We start from the raw sequence: 20,646 nt of genomic DNA on the forward strand, positions 1-20,646 counted from the left end.
GGAGATCACGAATGTAAAATTAGAGAGATTAGAGCGCGCACAGAGGCTTTCAGACAGTCGTTCTTCCCGCGAACCATACGCGACTGGAACAGGAAAGGGAGATAATGACAGTGGCACGTAAAGTGCCCTCCACCACACACCGTTGGGTGGCTTGCGGAGTATAAATGTAGATGTAGATGTAGATGAAGGTGCTGCAACTCTGTACAGATAAGAGCAGCAGTTTAAGTCTTTGCACCCATAACTGTACAATATCCATGACAAACTATCTTCATCCTCTCAAACTCTACTGAACCTACACAATATTGAAATTGGTAGGCTAAATGTTCAACCAGCTATCAATCACCAGCCTGTAAGTTAGTCCCATGTTTAAAACAATGCACATCTGCACTGTCCAAGCAAGTCAGCAATGCCTCCTTGCAGCAGCAGTGCAAGTGTAATGGACTACATTTTTTTTTTTTTTTTTTTTTTTTTTGCTGTTAACCTCTTTAAATTTGTACTACACAATTTTACCCCCTTCTTCACCCCAAAAACAGATTTTTGTTGTGTTTGTTGTCTATGTATGTTATCTATGCATAAGTACCATGTCCAAAACACAACATACAACATCAGCATAGTTTACTTTTTAGTCTTATTCAACACTAGAAGATTTACAATCACAACTTTTTAAGCATGATCTACATGAAAAAGTGATTTTTCAACTGAAAACATAAAGACAACTCTCACTGAAAAGAGTTACAGCACTTTCTTAAAAATATACCAGAAAGTAAGACAAGCCGATTAAATAAAAATTTTATTGCTGTCTAATGGTGAAAGGATGCAATCCAGTAAGGTGTTCACAACAGCTGACCATGATATAATACAATTCAATTAGAGGCACAGACATGAGTTACCATTCCTAAATTAATATGTTCAATACAAAATCACTTTGGTGAGGACATTCTGAATACTTTATACATAACAGCACCCATATGTCTTCAAGCACTTGCAGAGCCGCCCCACATACAAATGTAGTCAATAAATTTTACAACTCCATGGGAGTTACACATTAAGCTGCTATAAACGCAGTAGGGTAGACATTAATTTACAGTAATTACAAATTTATTCTGTCCTTTGAGTTTCCTGTTTGTCTTGCTCTCTCCCCTTGAGAGGAATGCCAGGCATCTCTGGATAGTAAAAGGAAAATAACTGTCATTGCTTCTTGAAACTTTTCAGTATTGGATAAATGTTATCAAAAGCTTCGTATATTTCTTGCCGTATCTTTGCACCTGAAAAATGGATGAACATTATTTTAAGTCTGTTAAATGTCAAATTAACTAACGTGTATTTCACAAGACAGTGATGTGGATGTATGAGCGAGCATTGTAGCTGACTATACAATACAAACCTAGTGTCATGATTAGTAATAAGAAGTTAAGAAAATAAAACATGTCTTGTAATACTAGTGAAATGGAGAATAAACTTAAAAGAGTCACAAACCGCAGGGGAGGGGGGGCAAAGTATAAACTATAAGGGAGGGTAGCAAGAAAATAACAAAAACAATAAAGTGGGCACCTATGTTGCAATATACATAACAGCAAACTAGTACCGATGTTAAAATATGCATCAGAAACTGCGAAAGTTAAACAGACCATCAAGATCGCCATGGAATGAAGATCCATCATAACTATAATGGTATTCTGATTTGCATTCGCCAAAGCCAATACAGATCTATGTGAGGATTTTGAGATCAAATCTGCCAAAGATAAGTATAGTGAAGGCATTCTAAAAACCAAGAAAATGCTAAAACAAGCATTAAAAGGATCTAGAATGAAGATGGAACAAAAAAAAAGTGAGTACGAATACAAATTGTTGCTGACTTGTTCTGGTCATTGTGTAAGAGAGAAGTAAAGAAAATAAAACTGTGATTTTGGGGGTCTTGGATTAAATTAGAGAATACAAACAATAAATTCCACAGAAAAGTAATTATATAATTATATTGTCCGACCAAATATAGTCCAGTTTATGAATAAATGCAGTATTGTAGCTGTGCATAAAAATGTGATACATTAATGTCAATCATTTAAGGTGAACTGGTTGTTTAGTATAACAGTATGGACAGTTCACTGCTCATTGTATGGAAGAACTGTTGAGAGGTGAACAGGCATAAGACAAAATAATTACACCAGGATAGAAGCAGGAGAGGTATTTCGAGAAATCTCAAGACTACAGTCAGTTATTAGTTAATTAAGATTGTAGCTAGTAAGGCTGGATGGGAAATAGCTATAAGGTAGTTAACGGGAAGTTACCTTAAACAAAGATAAAATACAGATTTCTCTGATCCTAGTTATCACTTATATATGGATAGTTTTACACACACACACACACACACACACACACACACACACACACACACACACAGTTTGACTTGTTTTAGAATTCAAGACAATCTTAATCAGCAATAAATAATAAACAAATACAACTACAGACCTACTATTATTTACCTTCCATCCACAATTATCTATTCTGATAATACTTTTAGAATACACCCTACTTGCCTTATATAAAAAGCTCAGACAATAAACTCCTTATCAATGATTCCTTCAAAATTCAAATGGCATCATGAACATCCAAAAGAAAAATATCCAAGAAAAGGGGGTGGAAAAATATGTGTATATCCTGGAGAGGAAAGGGAAAAAAAGGAAGAGGGGTGAGAGAGGGAAGGGGGGGTGAGTGAGAAAGAGAGAGAGAGAGAGAGAGAGAGAGAGAGAGAGAGACAGACTTTATGTAATCATACCAGTTTTGTAATATTTTCCAATTGAAATTCTACAGATGAGTTCCCTCCAGTTTCCAAGCAACATAATATTCAACATTCACATCTATATCTTTAATTTGTAAATGATTACACGGGGGTGGTTTGAAAAGTTCTCAGAATCACCATGAGAGCTCAGCACTAGCACAAAGAGTTGTTAATGTGATATTCATTGGACTGTTGCCTGTAAACACATGCCATATCAGTGCTCTTGGAAAAGAGTTGTGGCGGTGATGTGGCTCTGTTGTCGTTCTCGTGCATGTAGGAATATGAGAAGATGGGGTAGGGGGGGGGGGGGGGGGGGGTGGACTCGAGATTTGAGCAGTGATTAAGTACTTCGTAAAGAAAGGTATGAAAGCAAAGGACATACATGCCAATTTCCAGAATACAATGGGGACTCTGCTCCTTCATATCTTCATATTAAACTGTTGGAAGTGGACAAATGAATTTAAATTTGGTTGGGAGAGCTTAGATGGTGATCCATGCAGTGGTCAGCTAAGATGTGTCACTACTCCAGAAATCAATGCAAAAGTGCACAAAATGTTCAAGGAGAATCTGTAGTGCCTCGAGAATTTCCACGCAAACTCTAGAGACCCTCGGCTTTCCACTGTCTCGAATGCCCAATATTTTACGAATGAGAGTGAGAGATGGAAATGTGTCTACTGCACCACGGTTTACGTGTGTGCAGGATGGGCGTGTGTTACGAGAAGACTTAAGTTGTGGTGGTCTATCGGCGCAAGTAGTGGCCACGTGCGCATTGGAAGCCGTATGTCCAGTACGAGGAGTAATCAAGGGTTACTCTTAGGCAGTGGAATAGTGGTGACTGTTGGGAACAAATGAAATATGTTTTATCTAGACACTCATATATACTCTGTTGTTTGACTTGCTAGGAGCAAGAACTGTTTCGACAAGGGTTATTAAAACCAAAAGAGACTGTAATGACAAATGTTAAGTACCAATGTTTTCAGATGTGGTTGATTTACAAGACTTGAAATCGCATGTGAAACTTGAGCGGTTATTTTATTGTGGAGAAGAAAATATAGCGAAGTTGATGTGAAAGTATTTGAGAGTAAGAAATCATTTCAAAAGAAGAGAAATAGTTCAGTATCATTTCCCTAAGCAGCACGAAATCTTCGGAGAAGAAGCACTGTGAAGATCAACGCAGCTGTCTGTCCTGAGAAGAAGATCGGCTGCACGCAGTGTGTGTGTCACCCGCGAGAGACGTGAGAGGCTCGCACCCCAGCACCACACACAGTCTCCGGTTGTCAAGAAAACGCTACAATGTGGCGACCGTGACAGGACCGAAGAAAGCGGGAATTTTACGACAGATGTAGAGATAAGAAGATACTGAGTTGCCATAGCAACTGGGAGTATCAAGTCAAGAAAACTGTTACGCAGAATTGATTTCTGCTTAAAAGGAAAAAAAGGGTGAAAAAATCATACAATGTAAGCTTTCACGGCCGGTATTGTCTTCACTTAAAACTTCCGGGCTGATAGGCCGTGGTCGAAGTATAAAACACTCTCCTGACGTTTCGTCTCCGACTGCGGGAGATATCCTCGGAGGTAAAGCGGTGAACTGCGAAGAGAACTCGACGAAGCGCTGATTATATAGGCAGTACAGAGGGCGCCACAGTCGATCACGTGGCGTCGGCTATGAGATTGTCTCTGGTAATGCCAACATTCTCGATTGAAAGTAATCGATCGTCACGCTTGCGGTGCAACGCTGACATCCAAATTTTATCCAGTTTAACACCTTCGTCTTTTCTGTTAAAATTATTACGGTGTTTATCAATCTCGATAGCCTCTCTATACAAGTGTGCATAATAATGCGAGGTTTTTGATATGACGCTCGTCTCGCTGAATTTTATTTCATGATCACCTTCCTGGTAAACATGTTCCGCTACGGCCGATTTATCCGTGTGACCCAGGTGGCAATTCCTCTTATGTTCAACAAGACGGGTGTTCACACTTCTCTTTGTGGTACCGACGTAAACCTGTCCACAACTACAAGGAATTTTATATACCCCCGGTGTAGCCAAAGGGTCTCGTGCATCTTTTGCCGACCTTAAAAATTCTTTTATTTTTCGGGTGGGTCTGAAAATAGTTTCCACCCCATACTTGCCTAAAACTTTCCCAATGCGGTCTGTGACCTTACTAATGAACGGAAGAAAAACTTTGCCCTTGGACGACTGTTGTTCATCGTTACTCCTGATTCTCTGCCTAGAGCGAAGTGCTCGATCTATATCCTTGCTAGAATAGCCATTCTTCACGAGCGTTGACCGTAGATGTTCAATCTCATCTTTTAAATAAACAGGTTCACGAAGTTTGTACGCCCTGTCTACCAAAGTTTTCATTACACCTCTTTTTTGTCTAGGGTGGTGGTTTGATTCTTTGTGTAGATAACAATCAGTATGCGTGGGCTCTCTATGCACCTTATGGCCCAACGTTCCGTCCCGTCGTTTAATCACAGACACATCCAGGAAGTTCAATTGCCCATTCCTTTCCGTCTCCATAGTGAATTGGATTTTCGGATTAATGCTGTTTAAATGTGTCAGGAAGGCATCCAACTCCTCTGCTCCGTGTGTCCATACTACGAACGTGTCATCGACGTAGCGATACCATCTGGCTGGTCTCTTACTGGCAGTCTGCAACGCCTATTGTTCAAAAGTCTCCATAAATAAGTTAGCCACAGCAGGATGGAGAGGACTGCCCATAGCCACCCCGTCAATCTGTTCATAAAAGTCATTATTGTATTGAAAGTAGGTTGTGGTGAGGCAGTGTCGGAATAATGCCACAATATCGGTAGGAAAAATATCCGCTATGCATAAGATAGCTTTGTTTACCGGAATCATGGTAAATAATGACACAACGTCAAAACTGACGAGGAAATCATCCGGGCCCACGCTCATTTCCTTTAACTTGTCAATGAAATGAGCTGAATTTTTAATATGACTGTCCGTCCTACCAACATAAGGCTGCAGCATTGAGGCAAGGTGTCTAGCTAACTCGTGTGTTGGTCCACCTATAGCGCTGACAATTGGCCTCAACGGAATCCCAGGTTTATGAACTTTGGGTAAGCCATAAAGTCTAGGTGGATATGCTTCTGTTTTACAAAGCAGCTTCTTATCGTCGGAGCCAAATGAAGACGCTTTCACCAGTCGATTTGTAATTCTTAAAATCTTCATAGTCGGATCTTTCTGGAGTTTTTTGTAATTGGAGGGAACTAAAATGTCATTGATTTTTCCATGATAGTCCTCACTGTTCAGTATGACGGTGGCATTACCCTTATCTGCATTAAGAACAATAATGTTTTTATCTCCATTTATATCCCTCAGCGCCTTCCTTTGAGCCTGCGACAAATTACTTTTAGGTGGCTTACACGTACGTAAAATCCTAGCCATTTCCATCCTAATTACGTCAGCGGACTGCTGTGGCAGTTGACGGATACCGGCCTCAATATTTGCTACAATATCCTCTGTGGGTAAGTTTTGGGGTAAAATTGCCTCCTTTCGCTAGTACAGAAATTTCAACTTTTGACAAATCTTTCTCAGACAGGTTAATAACAGTTCGAGAATTGTCCTCAACTGAACCTCCAGAAATGTTGTTCTGTAAGTTATTGAACTTCTTCTTCTGCCTATTTGCAGACATTTCTGCACTAACTTCCATAGTTTTGAATGTTAGACTGTCAATCTTATTCCAATCACAACACTGCATAGTATTACTAAGAAACAAGTGGAGATGAAAAAGTTTACTGCTGTGTCTGTATATGTGTGGATGGATATGTGTGTGTGTGCGCGCGAGTGTATACCCGTCCTTTTTTCCCCCTAAAGTAAGTCTTTCCGCTCCCGGGACTGGAATGACTCCTTACCCTCTCCCTTAAAACCCACATCCTTTCGTCTTTCCCTCTCCTTCCCTCTTTCCTGATGAGGCAACAGTTTGTTGCGAAAGCTTGAATTTTGTGTGTATGTTTGTGTGTCTGTCGACCTGCCAGCACTTTCATTTGGTAAGTCACATCATCTTTATTTTTAGGTGTGTATATATATATAAATCAAGGGAAACATGCCACGTGGGAAAAATATATCCAAAAACAAAGATGACGTGACCCACCAAACGAAAGCGCTGGCACGTCGATAGACACACAAACAAACACAAACATACACACAAAATTCAAGCTTTCGCAACAAACAGTTGCTTCATCAGGAAAGAGGGAAATACCTAATACCATGTCACCCTCACAACACCCCCACAACGACCCCATTAAGTTTTATTTACATTCCCTCCGCAAACATGCCTTCGCCCTAGCCAGATTACACTCCCATATTTTATTTTCTCAGGCTTGTCTGACATTTGGCGTTACCCCCAAAGGCCTCACACTTAAAGTTCCCATGCAACCCTTCTTTCCATCAGTCCCTATACCAGTTCCAAACTGAACAATCCATTGCCATCACCCACCTAATCCTTCACCTACACATCAACTCAGCCAATGAACACACCCATCAACTCCTATCCTTAATAAAAGTCCTCAATCTTTCCTCTCCCACATCCACACCGGCTGTTCAGAGCATCCTCCTACAGGCCAACCGCAAATTAGAACAGCATGCCACCCTCCACCTCAAAAAACTATCCATCTCCTGGTTTCCCACCTCCGGAAAGGCAACTCACTCACCCATCACAACCTTTCCATCAAACCTCAACCTCCTCTCATTGCACACAGACCCAGCCCTCCCATCTACTTAATCTCCCACTTCCAGCTCCACTCCCCCCAAAATCTCAAAATTCTAATCAACACAATCTAGAACCACCACACCCTAATTCAGTAGTTAACCTTTCCTCCAAACCTCTCTCCCAATCCGAAACCTCTGTCCTATCCAAAGGGCTCACCTTCAGCCCCACTCCCAGATTCAACCAAACAGCCCTTGTCAAAGATTTACTGTCCTACACTCGTACTCTCTGCTGGAAATATCACTTTGCCACGAAGAAAAATGATCCTAATCCTACTCCTAATGATCCAACTCCCCAAGACACTATCCAAATTGAACCCTGCCTGGAACAGTTCCGTCCTCCGTCACATCGGGACCCACCTCCTCTTCCTCAAAATCACCCCCTCCAGACCTTCCAGGAATTTCTGACTTCCAGCCTTGCTTCTCAATCCTTCATAAAAAACCTTAATCCTACTCCAAACATCACCACTGCTGAAGCCCAAGCTATCCGTGATCTGAAGGCTGACCGTTCCATCGTCATTCTTCCAGCAGACAAGGGTTTCACGACAGTGGTACTTGATCGTCGGGAGTATGTGGCTGAGGGACTGCGTCAGCTTTCAGACAACATCACATACAAAGTTTGCCAAGGTAATCCCATTCCTGATGTCCAGGTGGAGCTTCAAGGAATCCTCAGAACCTTAGGCCCCCTACAAAACCTTTCACCTGACACCATCAACCTCCTGAGCCCACCGACACCCCGCACCCCTACCTTCTACCTTCTACCTAAAATTCACAAACCCAATCATCCCGGCCGCCCCATTGTAGCTGGTTACCAAGCCCCCACAGAACGTATCTCTGCATACGTAGATCAACACTTTCAACCCATTACATGCAGTCTCCCATCCTTCATCAAAGACACCAACCACTTTCTCGAACGCCTGGAATCCTTACCCAATCTGTTACTCCCGGAAACCATCCTTGTAACCATTGATGCCACTTCCTTGTACACAAATATTCCGCATTTCCAGGGCCTCGCTGCGATTGAGCACTTCCTTTCACGCCGATCACCTGCCACCCTACCTAAAACCTCTTTCCTCATTACCTTAGCCAGCTTCATCCTGACCCACAACTTCTTCACTTTTGAAGGCCAGACATACCAACAATTAAAGGGAACAGCCATAGGTACCAGGATGGCCCCCTCGTACGCCAACCTATTCATGGGTCGCTTAGAGGAAGCCTTCTTGGTTACCCAGGCCTGCAAACCCAAAGTTTGGTACAGATTTATTGATGACATCTTCATGGTCTGGACTCACAGTGAAGAAGAACTCCAGAATTTCCTCTCCAACCTCAACTCCTTTGGTCCTACTCTAAATCCCATGCCATTTTCCTTGACGTTGACCATCTGTCCAATGGCCAGCTTCACACGTCCGTCCGCATCAAACCCACCGACAAGCAACAGTACCTCCATTATGACAGCTGCCACCCATTCCACATCAAACGGTCCCTTCCCTACAGCCTAGGTCTTCGTGGCAAACGAAACTGCTCCAGTCCGGAATCCCTGAACCATTACCCCAACAACCTGAAAACAGCTTTCGCATCCCGCAACTACCCTCCCGACCTGGTACAGAAGCAAATAACCAGAGCCACTTCCTCATCCCTTCAAACCCAGAACCTCCTACAGAAGAACCCCAAAAGTGCCCCACTTGTGACAGGATACTTTCCGGGACTGGATCAGACTGTGAATGTGGCTCTCCAGCAGGGATATGACTTCCTCAAATCCTGCCCTGAAATGAGATCCATCCTTCATGAAATCCTCCCCACTCCACCAAGAGTGTCTTTCCGCCATCCACCTAACCTTCGTAACCTCTTAGTTCATCCCTATGAAATCCCCAAACCACCTTCCCTACCCTCTGGCTCCTACCCTTGCAACCGCCCCCGGTGTAAAACCTGTCCCATGCACCCTCCCACCACCACCATCTCCAGTCCTGTAACCCGGAAGGTGTACACGATCAAAGGCAGAGCCACGTGTGAAAGCACCCATGTGATTTACCAACTGAACTGCCTAACTGTGAAGCTTTCTATGTGGGAATGACCAGCAACAAACTGTCCATTCGCATGAATGGACACAGGCAGACAGTGTTTGTTGGTAATGAGGATCACCCTGTGGCTGCTTGTGTCTGTGTATGTGCGGTTGGATATGGGTGTGTGTGTGCAAGTGTATACCTGTCCTTTTTTCCCCCTAAGGTAAGTCTTTCCGCTCCCGGGATTGGAATGACTCCTTCCCCTCTCCCTTAAAACCCACATCATTTTGTCTTTCCCTCTCCTTCCCTCTTTCCTGATGAAGCAACCGTTGGTTGTGAAAGCTTGAATTTTGTGTGTACATATTTAAATGCAAAGCGTTTGGGCAGAGATGTCAGTCGAGGCAGAAGTATAGAGGCAAAGATGTTGCTGAATGACAGGTGAGGTATGAGCGACGGCAACTTGAAATTAGCGGAGGTTGAGGCATGGCGGGTAACGGGAAGAGAGGATATATTGAAGGGCAAGTTCCCATCTCCAAAGTCCTGATAGGTTGGTGTCAGTGGGAAGTATCCAGATAACCCAGATGGTGTAACACAGTGCCAACATGTGCTGGCCGTGCACCAAGGCATGTTTAGCCACAGGGTGATCCTCATTACCAACAAACACTGTCTGCCTGTGTCCATTCATGCGAATGGACAGTTTGTTGCTGGTCATTGCCACATAGAAAGCTTCACAGTTAGGCAGGTCAGTTGGTAAAACACGTGGGTGCTGTCGCACATGGCTCTGCCTTTGATCGTGTACACCTTCCGGGTTACAGGACTGGAGATGGTGGTGGTGGGAGGGTGCATGGGACAGGTTTTACACCGAGGGCGGTTACAGGGGTAGGAGTCAGAGGGTAGGGAAGGTGGTTTGGGGATTTCTTAGGGATGAACCAGGAGGTTACAAAGGTTAGGTGGTTGGTTGGTTGGTTGGTTTGGGGAAGGAGACCAGACAGCGTGGTCATCGGTCTCATCGGATTAGGGAAGGATTGGGAAGGAAGTCGGCCGTGCCCTTTCAGAGGAACCATCCCGGCATTTGCCTGGAGTGATTTAGGGAAATCACGGAAAACCTAAATCAGGATGGCCGGACGCGGGATTGAACCGTCGTCCTCCCGAATGCGAGTCCAGTGTCTAACCACTGCGCCACCCCGCTCGGTAAAGGTTAGGTGGACGGCGGAAAGACACTCTTGGTCAAGTGGGGAGGATTTCGTGAAGGATGGATCTCATTTCACGGCAGGATTTGAGGAAGTTGTATCCCTGCTGGAGAGCCACATTCAAAGTCTGATCCAGTCCCGGAAAGTATCCTGTTACAAGTGGGGCACTCTTGGGATTCTTCTGTGGGAGGTTCTGGGTTTGAGGGGATGAGGAAGTGGCTCTGGTTATTTGCTTCTGTACCAGGGGGAGGGTAGTTGCGGGATGCGAAAGCTGTTTTCAGGTTGTTGGTGTAATGGTTCAGGGATTCAGGACTGGAGCAGATTCGTTCGCCACGAAGACCTAGGCTGTAGGGAAGGGACCGTTTGATATGGAATGTGTGGAAGTTGTCAAAATGGAGGTACTGTTGCTTGTTGGTGGGTTTGATGTGGACGGATGTATGAAGCTGGCCATTGGACAGATGGAGGTCAATGGCAAGGAAAGTGGCATGGGATTTGGAGTAGGACCAGGTGAATCTGATGGAACCAAAGGAGTTGAGGTTGGAGAGGAAATTCTGGAGTTCTTTTTCACTGTGAGTCCAGATCATGAAGATGTCATCAATAAATCTGTACCAAACTTTGGGTAGGCAGGCGTGGGTAACCAAGAAGGCATCCTCTAAGCAACCCATAAATAGGTTGGCATACGAGGGGGCCATCCTGGTACCCATGGCTGTTCCCTTTAATTGTTGGTATGTCTGGCCTTCGAAAGTGAAGAAGTTGTGAGTTAGGGCTACAAAGGGGCGGCCGGGATGATTGGGTTTGTGAATTTTCGGAAGTAGGTAGAAGGTAGGGGTGCGGGGTGTCGGTGGGGTCAGGAGGTTGATGGAGTCACGTGAAAGGTTTTGTAGGGGGGCCTCAGGTTCTGAGGATTCCTTGAAGCTCCGCCTGGACATCAGGAATGGGATTACCTTGGCAAACTTTGTATGTATATACATGTATATAAAAAAGGGCAGATAGGCAGACCAAAGAGAGGCTGACCTATGCTGTGCAGGCAGGGGCACCAAGAAGGCAATTGACCTGTACCTTAGAATATAGGTAGAAGAAAGGGGCGTACCTACCAGAACGGCATGATAAAGGTTTCCCATAGGTTAGGGATAAGTACTGTGCCTAAGGGGGAAAAGGGCAGTATAGTGATAGAAATCACATATTGGGTAGGAATTATTCTGGTAAGTTTGAATTCTTAATATCTCTAGTGTTATTAAGATTTATGGATGTTGGAAAGAACAGGATCATCAATTTTCTCTAGAGGTTCTACAGACTACAGAAAGCTGTATAGGATAGTACTAGTCCGTACAAACAAAGGAAGGAGTAGATTAAAGGCTTAAGGGTAAAGGATAAAATGTTTAAGGAACACCTGGAATTTACTAGTGAAATTGAAAGGAGAGTCTTCAAAAGTCAGTGGAAAGACAAATATAGGGAACTTATCCTGTGAAGTTCAAGAATTTATGAAAAATACATATGTATCTAGAATTATGGCACAAACGAATATCTTAGAGAGGGGGATTGTCATTAAGTATGATGCCAATGCACATATTGAATACGTATAAAATATCATGTGTTCAAACTACGGGGAGGGATATGTAGTGCCTCAAGAATTTCGAAACAAATTCTAGATACCCTCGGCTTTCCACTGTCTCGAACACCCGATATTTTAGGTACGAGAGTGAAGATGGAAATGTGTCTACTGCACCACGGTTTATGTGTGTGCAGGACAGGCGTGCGTTACGAGAAGACTAAAGTTGTGGCTGTCTATCAGCGCTGACAAGTGGTGGCCACACATGCCTTGGAAGCCGTATGTCCAGTACAAGGAGTAATCAAGGGTTACTCTTTAGCACTAGAATACTATTGACTGCTGGGAACAAATGAAATGTGTTTTATCTACAGACTCATACATACTCTGTTGTTTGACTTGCTAGGAACAAGAAATGTTTTGACAAGGGTTATTAAAAGCAAAAGAGACTGTAACGATATATGTTAAGTACTAACGTTTTCCAGACGTGGTTGATTTACTGTAGTGCCTCGAGAATTTCAGAGTAAATTAGAGAGACACTTTTATTTCGACCGTCTCGCACACATGTTATTTTAGAGATAAGTGTGGTAAAGTAGAACTATGTCTACTGCCCCACAATTAAGTGTGCACAGGACGGATGTGTATCGGACGGACGATTGGTGCGAGCAGGCAGTCACCGAGCCCGCCTAAGAAGTTATATGTCCCGCCCAAGGAGTAAGCGCATCATACTCTGTGAGATATAAAACATTATTGGTGTGAACAATTGAAGGTTGTTGAAAGAAAAGAGGAGACTTTTATTCATTCATTCTCTCACTTACTCTCGTAAAGCACAGAGTTGTCATGTTAAACATTGAGATATTTCTGAATGTATTAATTGAAAAAGTAATTAATTGATTCCGGCGTTAAGTAGACATACGGGAACTTACTAAACATTAATATTCATATGTCAAAGGATCGAGAGACTCTCAGTGTGTATAGTTGCTTTGTCCACTTGAAGTGTATAATAGCTGTTGCATAACTGACCCATTAATTGCTAAAGTAAATCGTCACGTCAAAACTGCCACAATGTGGTGACCGAAGTGAGCAGGACATGAAAAGGAGGAATTTTTTTGAAGAAGATTGAGATAAGAAAAAGTTCAGAGATGCCATAGCAACACATAATAACAAGATGAAGAAATTGGTCTGCAAGATCCGATCAAGAAGATTTGGTTGTGGGGAGGAAAAAACCCTCACAAACGTAGTAACCAGCCGACGCCGATGACGCAGTAACCAGCCAATTCCGACGCAGTCGCAGTAACCAGCCATCGTTGCTAGTTGCTGTTTCAGTTGCCAACTTTGCGCCCACTGACGCCGACGCCATGACCAATGTGTGAAGCTGCCGGCTCCCGTGAGGTTCACTGGTGCTGTTTCTACACCTCAAGCTCAAGATAATAACCATTTGAATGTAAGCTAGGGTGGTCATTATTTACAGAGGTGATTTTTTTTTATGATCATGAGATCGCAACAGGTTAGGACTATGGAGTAGGAACAACAACCTACAGAAACTGAAGGACCAGCCATGGCCATGACGGTGAACAAAGACCTGCCAGGTTTGTCTGAAGTAATAAACTTAATCAAAGCTCAGAGTATTCAATTAAATGCTCAGAATGCTTCGTTAAATGAAAAACTAAATACAGGGCGAAGCTTTAAATTCTAAATTTGAGGTGTTAAATGATGAGCTGGAAAACTTATGAGTAGATTTAAAGAATGAATTAAGTAATTCTTCAACAGCACAAATGAATCAAATGTTTACACACCTTAACGAAAGACAGGAGCAACTACAGAATTTGACCATGAAACTAGAATTTGACACTGAAGACAAGTGTAGAAGTGTAGAGTCAGAGTTCAATGAAAAATTAGAATCTTGTAAAAATGTATGTAATATTAAATGTAATTCTGTAAGACAGAAAATGAATATCTTAAAAGAGAGCACAGATCAACCGAAGGAATCAATATTGATTAGTCACTTGAAAATTCCAGGTGTTACTGTACGAACTGTCAATTTGCAAACAAACAATGTAGAACAAAATTTTAAAGAAAAATTAGCCAACTTTGACATTATAAATGTAAGTAGTCTGGAGGAAAAATTTGAGATAATTATAGATGGAGAAATTACTGAGAGTATAATCTTTAGAAACGTTTCAATTATTGCTTTTTCCAATCCTAATTATGCTAACAAGGTTATAGATGACTTTTGCAAGAAATTCAAACTTGTCCAGGGCAGATTAGAACATACAATAACTTTACTTAATGTTGTGTTTCCTAATAAAATGGTGATTGTTTCCTTGTGGGGAGACTTTCGCACAAAATTTAACGAGAAGTATTGGTCCGTGAGTAATCGAGTGAGGTTAATTTCAGATCCATGGGATGTGGGTGGAGTCACATCTGTACCCCAGGGATGTTAACATTCTGTGTTAACGGGCGGAGTGACGACCGTTGGTTCCCGAGTTGTTTTTGGTGTTAGTTCCAAATTTGTTTTCCTACACTGAATTCCCTTCAAATCTTCGACTATTCTGTAATCTATTTATAACCACTTAAACTATCCTATCATATTAGTATTTAAGTGACCGATGACTGCATGGTTATGACTAATTTAAGGAGTCACTATAAACAGTGACTTCTATGCATGAGGTAAAACTAACAGAATAATATTCTAGGAGAAGATGATGATACTGTTTAAGAAGAATGATATCTAGATGACATAAAGTGAACAGGGTATTTTATGTGTGTATAAAATATAATATGAGGTGAATAATGAAATAACTATGTTATCGTAGTGTATAATTTTCTATTTTTATGAACATTTATACCTTTTATGAGATGTAATGCAGAGGGCAGGGTTTATATCGATTTTGAAAGGGGTGGGTAGTGTAGGTACAAACATGACTAACACTACACACACACACACACACACACACACACACACACCACATCTTTCACACAACCCTCGCAGACAATTGTGACTTATTCTTCACCATTTGCCGTTCCATAGGGTTTGGTAAGATCTTTCTTTGGGGACTCCAAAGGTGAAGGTGAGAATGTCTGTTCTGCAGGAGACATTTAACATCGTACCTCCTCCGGCTTCTCACTCAAGTACCAGCAAAGTGGGGATCCTGGGGAAGGGGGGTGGGAAGGGTTTCCGTCTTTGGGGCTATCTTCCTTCTCTTCGTCAATCTTAGCAACCATTTCTACTTTTTACTTTCTTACTTTTCTTTTGAGTACCAGTCTATCTTTCCCTCTGTCCATATGCTTACACTTCTATTGCTGAAGTGGTTTTCTATAACCTTCAACTTATTTTACATAAGCTGGCCGAAGAAATCAGGCTACACGACTACCCATATGCATACACACAGTAAAACACAAAGACACGAACAGAAAGAGTATAGTTTAAGACTATGTAAGAACCGTCATGTGTTGGAGGAGGAAAATTGTGCACATAGTGATAGGTATGCGCACATGGTTATCTAAGTTGATGGCTCCATATTACATAAAGATATGTACAGAAGAGTGTTCATGATCATGCAAAGAGGTATTTATATAGGTAAGAACAGAGTATTCATGGTTATGAGTGGTTCATTATGCTACAGTGTATACTTAAATGGACTAAATTGGTGTCAGTTTAATGATTATTCTGACGAATTTGTGTGTGTGTGTGTGTGTGTGTGTGTGTGTGTGTGTGTGTCTATTGGTAATTGAGGACTGGAAGAGAAATGGAGGACCCAAGAAAGGGTTAAAGGAAGTATTGTGAAGCGAGTGGGAGGAGTAAAATACGATATTAATTTTTCCGGGTAGTTTAGAATCATAGTGTACATAAATAGGTATACTAGGGCAATGGACTATGGACTATAAAGCCTACTCAGGAAGGATAAGGAGGGCGCACCCAGAATTGATTGGATGGAAAAGGGCAGGTAGGCAGACACAAGGAAGGAAGGAAAAGGGCAGTATCGTGACGAAAGTCACACATTTTGTAGAGATTATTCTGGTAAGTTTGAATTCTTGTTCCCACTCGCAGTGTTATGTTTGTGGGAAGTTACATGTGTTGAAAAGAACACCTTTATTTACCCAGGGTTCCTCCAGATTGTAGTAAGTAATGAATAAATCCATACCTAGAGAAAGTAGTACGCAAAGTAAGAGCAAATAACAGCATACACTTGGGTAATGCACACTCAGAATTTACAATTGGAAAGGGAACAGAAAGATCATTGCCCTTACAAAGTTTAAATTAACCAAAAGGTCCATGATGTATTAAGTACACAATTGTTAACAGGGAAACTGTTGGAACCATAAAGTAATGTTATGTAAATACGACACTGATGTACATAACGAACACGTATAAAATATTGTGTGTTTGAGCTAAGGAGGGGGATATGTAGTGCCTCGAGAATTTCGGAGTAAATTCTAGAGACACTCTTATTTCCACCGTTTCGAACACACGTTATTTTAGAGATAAGTGCGGTAAAGTAGGACTATGTCTACTGCCCCACAATTATGTGTGTACAGGACGGACGTGTATCGGACTGACGATCGGCGCGAGCAGGTAGTCACCGAGCCTGCCTAAGAAGTTACACGTCCCGCCCAAGGTGTAAGCGCATCGTACTCTGTGAGATATAAAATATTATTGGGGCAAACATTTGAATTTTGTTGAAAGAAAAGAAGATACTTTTATAAATTCATTCCCTCGTTTACTGTCATAAAGTCGAGACAGTTGTCTTGTTAAACTTGGAGAGATTTATACACTGTATGTGTAGGAAGATGATTGTAATAGCTTCTGTCCGACCGGAAGGTGTTGAGCTTATGAGAAATGTTTAGTGTATGAAAACTGTTGTGTGTTGTGAAATATAGTGAGATTGAACTCAAACTAGTCTCGAGTGTACAGAGTTATTTAAAAGTATAGAAAATTCCTCCAGAGTAGCATCTATTCTTCGGAGAAGAAGCTGGGCAGAATATCGCAACCGACTATCCTGAAAGCAGATCAGTGAATTAACTCCAAGTAAGTTTGACAGCCAAGAGGGAGTATGAGTCTTGCACACCAGTACTACACTGCCACCCTTAATCACAGGAAACCGCCAGATTACGAGACTTGAAAGCTATCTTGTGTGGTTATTTTATTGTGGAGAAAAAAATATAGCGAAGTTGATGTGAAAGTATTCTGAGTAAGAAATCATTTCAAAAGTAGAGAAGTAGTTCAGTATCATTTCCCTAACCAGAATGAAATCTTCGAAGAAGAAGTATTTGACACAGACATCTGATCTAAGAAGAAGATCGGCTACACACAATACGTAAATCACCCGCGAGAGATGTGAGAGTCTCGCACCCCAGTACCACACAGTCTCCAGTCGTCAGGAAAACGTTAGAGATCGCAGATTGAAAGTGCGTGAAATTGATCACGCTTGCCAGATGTCATCTGAAAGGGTGCGTCACATTTTAACTGAAGAATTAGAAATGAAAAAATTATCTGCAAGATGGGTGCCACGACTCTTGACGCTGGATCAAAAACGCAAGAGAATGGACATATCGGGACAATGTTTGGCCCATTTTAGGAGAAACAAACAATGTTTTTCACTGGTTTTTGACAACAGATGAAACTTGGGTGCACTACTATACTCCAGAGACAAAACAACTGTCAAAGCAGTGGAAACATGCTGATTCTCTGATGCCACCAAAGAAAGCAAAGACGATTCCTTTGGCGGGAAAAGTCATGGCATCAGTGTTCTGGGATGCGAAGGGCATTCTGTTTGTAGATTGTCTCCCCACTGGGCAAAGAATTACTGGAGAATACTATGCTAACCTCCTGGACAAATTGCAAAAAAATATAAGTGTAAAAATGCCAGGTTAACAAGAAAGGAAGTAATTTTTCACCAAGACAATGCGTGTCTGCACATATGTGCCACCGCCACGGCTAAATTACACAAACTAAAGTATGAACTGTTGCCACACTATCCTTATTCATCTGATATGGCTGTGTCAGACTTCCACTCTTCCCAAAACCAAATATTTTTCTAGGTGGACGGAGATTCACTTCAAACGAAGAATTGATAGCCGGAGTTGACAACTATTTTGTAGGCCTGGAGGAAACTCATTTTCGAGATGGGATCAAGGCACTGGAACATTGTTGGACCAAGTGCATTAATCTACAAGGAGACTACATTGAAAAATAAAAAAAAGTTTCAGTGATGTAGGTACCTTTTTCTATTCCGTTCTGAGAACTTTCCAAACCACCCTCATAGTGTGTAACAGACTCTACATTTTATTGTACCACATACTACCTTTCCCTTCATTCAGTTCAAGGTTAGAGTGTTGGAAAAATATTTTCCACTCTGCACATATTGTTATTAATCTAATGACATATTCAGTATCTCTTGAAGATAAGTACTTAATTGAAGAATATTTCCTCTGAAGCCAGTTTTTGAAATTTGCAAAGTGGATTTTATTGGACATAAGACAGTTTTCTTTGAATTGCCATTAGTTAAGATTTTTCAGTGTTTTTGTTACTCTCTGTGAGCATGTATACCATCTGACTTACTTTGTACATTCCCCAAGCTTGAAGTTCCATATGCTTCAAATGAGCAAAACTATGGTATGTGCCATACAAATGCTTCAAGCAATCTTTTTCACTGAAAAAAGTGTAGTTTTCCAGTATGTCAGTAAATTAAAGCCTTTCATTTGCTCAACCTGCAGAAGAGCCTATGACATTGTTATACTTTACATCCACATATTCCATTACTCCCAAGTAACATGAGTACTCCGGTTGTGATTTCTTAATGCTGTAATGAAAGATCGCTATATTTTTATGTTTTGTGAAGTGGGCAGCCATACAAATGCTTCAAGCAATCATTTTCACTGAAAAAAGTGTAGTTTTCCAGTATCTTGTTGGTAAATTAAAGCCTTTCATTTGCTTAACCTGTAGAAGAGCATATGAAATTGTTATACTTTACATCCACATATTTCGTTACTCCCAAGTAACAGGAGTACTCCGATTGTGATTCCTTAATGCTGTAATGAAAGATCGCTATATTTTTATGTTTTGTGAAGTGGGCAACTATACACTTCATTCTTGAAGGTGCTTGTTTTCAATAAAGGGGCTGGTGTGACAGGTCAGAGACAACTTGTGAACATACATACATACATACATACATTAACCCTTGTCCTGAAAATGTATTCCTGATGTGACAATGCTTCCGATGCATAATTTTAAGTGCCCTCCGGCTACTACTCAGCAGCAGGACATAAAATGTAAGTAAATTTGAACAGACAATCTTAATGAAACATATAGCAATAAAGACAATTAGGTTGGTTTTATATTCACTCTTACCTGTCAGAACAACCTTTCCAGACACAAAGATGAGGAGGACAATTCTTGGTTTGACCATTCGATATATTAGTCCCGGAAAAAGCTCTGGCTCATAGCTGAAAAACACAATAAAGCAAATGTTATTCCCAAAGGAATTTAATATATCTATTTAACCTCCCATAATATTAGACATCGTACCTGCTGAACTGCCCATGCGTTAAAACTAAACCTTCAAGCCTGATGGGAAACTTAACATCACAACTTCCCACCATATTTTGAATTTTAAAATCCAAAAATTTGGCCTGCAACACAATATTTCCTTAAGGATCAGTAAATATCCATCTCATGAATGAGAAAATAATTCCTACTACATGCTAGGCATCTTATAATTGTGACAATGATGATGATTAAACGGTACTACTACTACTACTACTACTAATCATAGTAATAATAATAATAATAATAATAATAATAATAATAATATTACGCACTGAGAACCCAAGCTTCTGAATGATACGTGCATACTTTCTTGCTGCCAGTCTTGAATCATCTTCACTCTTTGCACCTGTGCATACCATTTTTCCAGAACTAAATATTAAAGCAGTGGTCCTTGGTTCACGAATTCTCATGATTACTGCAGCAAAGCGTTTGGGATTGTATTCAGCATTTCGTGCATGCAGTGCAATCTTTTTAAGGTCCAGTTTGCAACCAAGATTTACTGTCGATACAATATTCCTGAAATTAGTTCAATATTACTCCTCGAGTAGAGTATAAACGTCACAGTCCACTGTACATAAATAACATGCTACTTACTGAAGCTGTGGGACAATTCCAGGATCAGCAGAAGCAGGAGTCATTGGTGTCATTGGACCAGGAGTAGCAGGCCCAAGACTAGCTGGTGGTGCAATCTGGCTCGATGGTGCAACCATTGGTGACATGAGATTTTGCTGAAAAATGAACAATGGTTGACATACCTAATGTGTCAACTAAGGAAAGACAACAAAGGAAGATAGGTTCACGCAAAAATGAAATAATTAGAAATAGAAACATCACAGTTTCACAGGAATTTTT

General features: G+C 41.4%; 1 protein-coding gene across 1 annotated transcript in view; it reads right to left on the bottom strand.

Annotated features, from left to right (window-relative positions):
* Positions 1 to 771: 771 nt before the first annotated feature.
* Positions 772 to 20,646, bottom strand: part of LOC126092052 (TATA-box-binding protein) — a 66,536-nt gene continuing 46,661 nt past the window's right edge. Inside the window, exons 2-6 of the mRNA XM_049907460.1 lie at positions 20,389 to 20,522; positions 20,067 to 20,310; positions 19,774 to 19,877; positions 19,597 to 19,691; positions 772 to 1,265 (exon numbers count right to left, since the gene is read on the bottom strand). Coding sequence (XP_049763417.1) covers positions 1,189 to 1,265; positions 19,597 to 19,691; positions 19,774 to 19,877; positions 20,067 to 20,310; positions 20,389 to 20,522 — 654 coding nt within the window. The 3' untranslated portion in view covers positions 772 to 1,188. The remainder of the gene's footprint in view (positions 1,266 to 19,596; positions 19,692 to 19,773; positions 19,878 to 20,066; positions 20,311 to 20,388; positions 20,523 to 20,646) is intronic.

This window comes from Schistocerca cancellata, chromosome 7, assembly GCF_023864275.1.
Source record: "Schistocerca cancellata isolate TAMUIC-IGC-003103 chromosome 7, iqSchCanc2.1, whole genome shotgun sequence".
Lineage (NCBI taxonomy): Eukaryota > Metazoa > Arthropoda > Insecta > Orthoptera > Acrididae > Schistocerca > Schistocerca cancellata.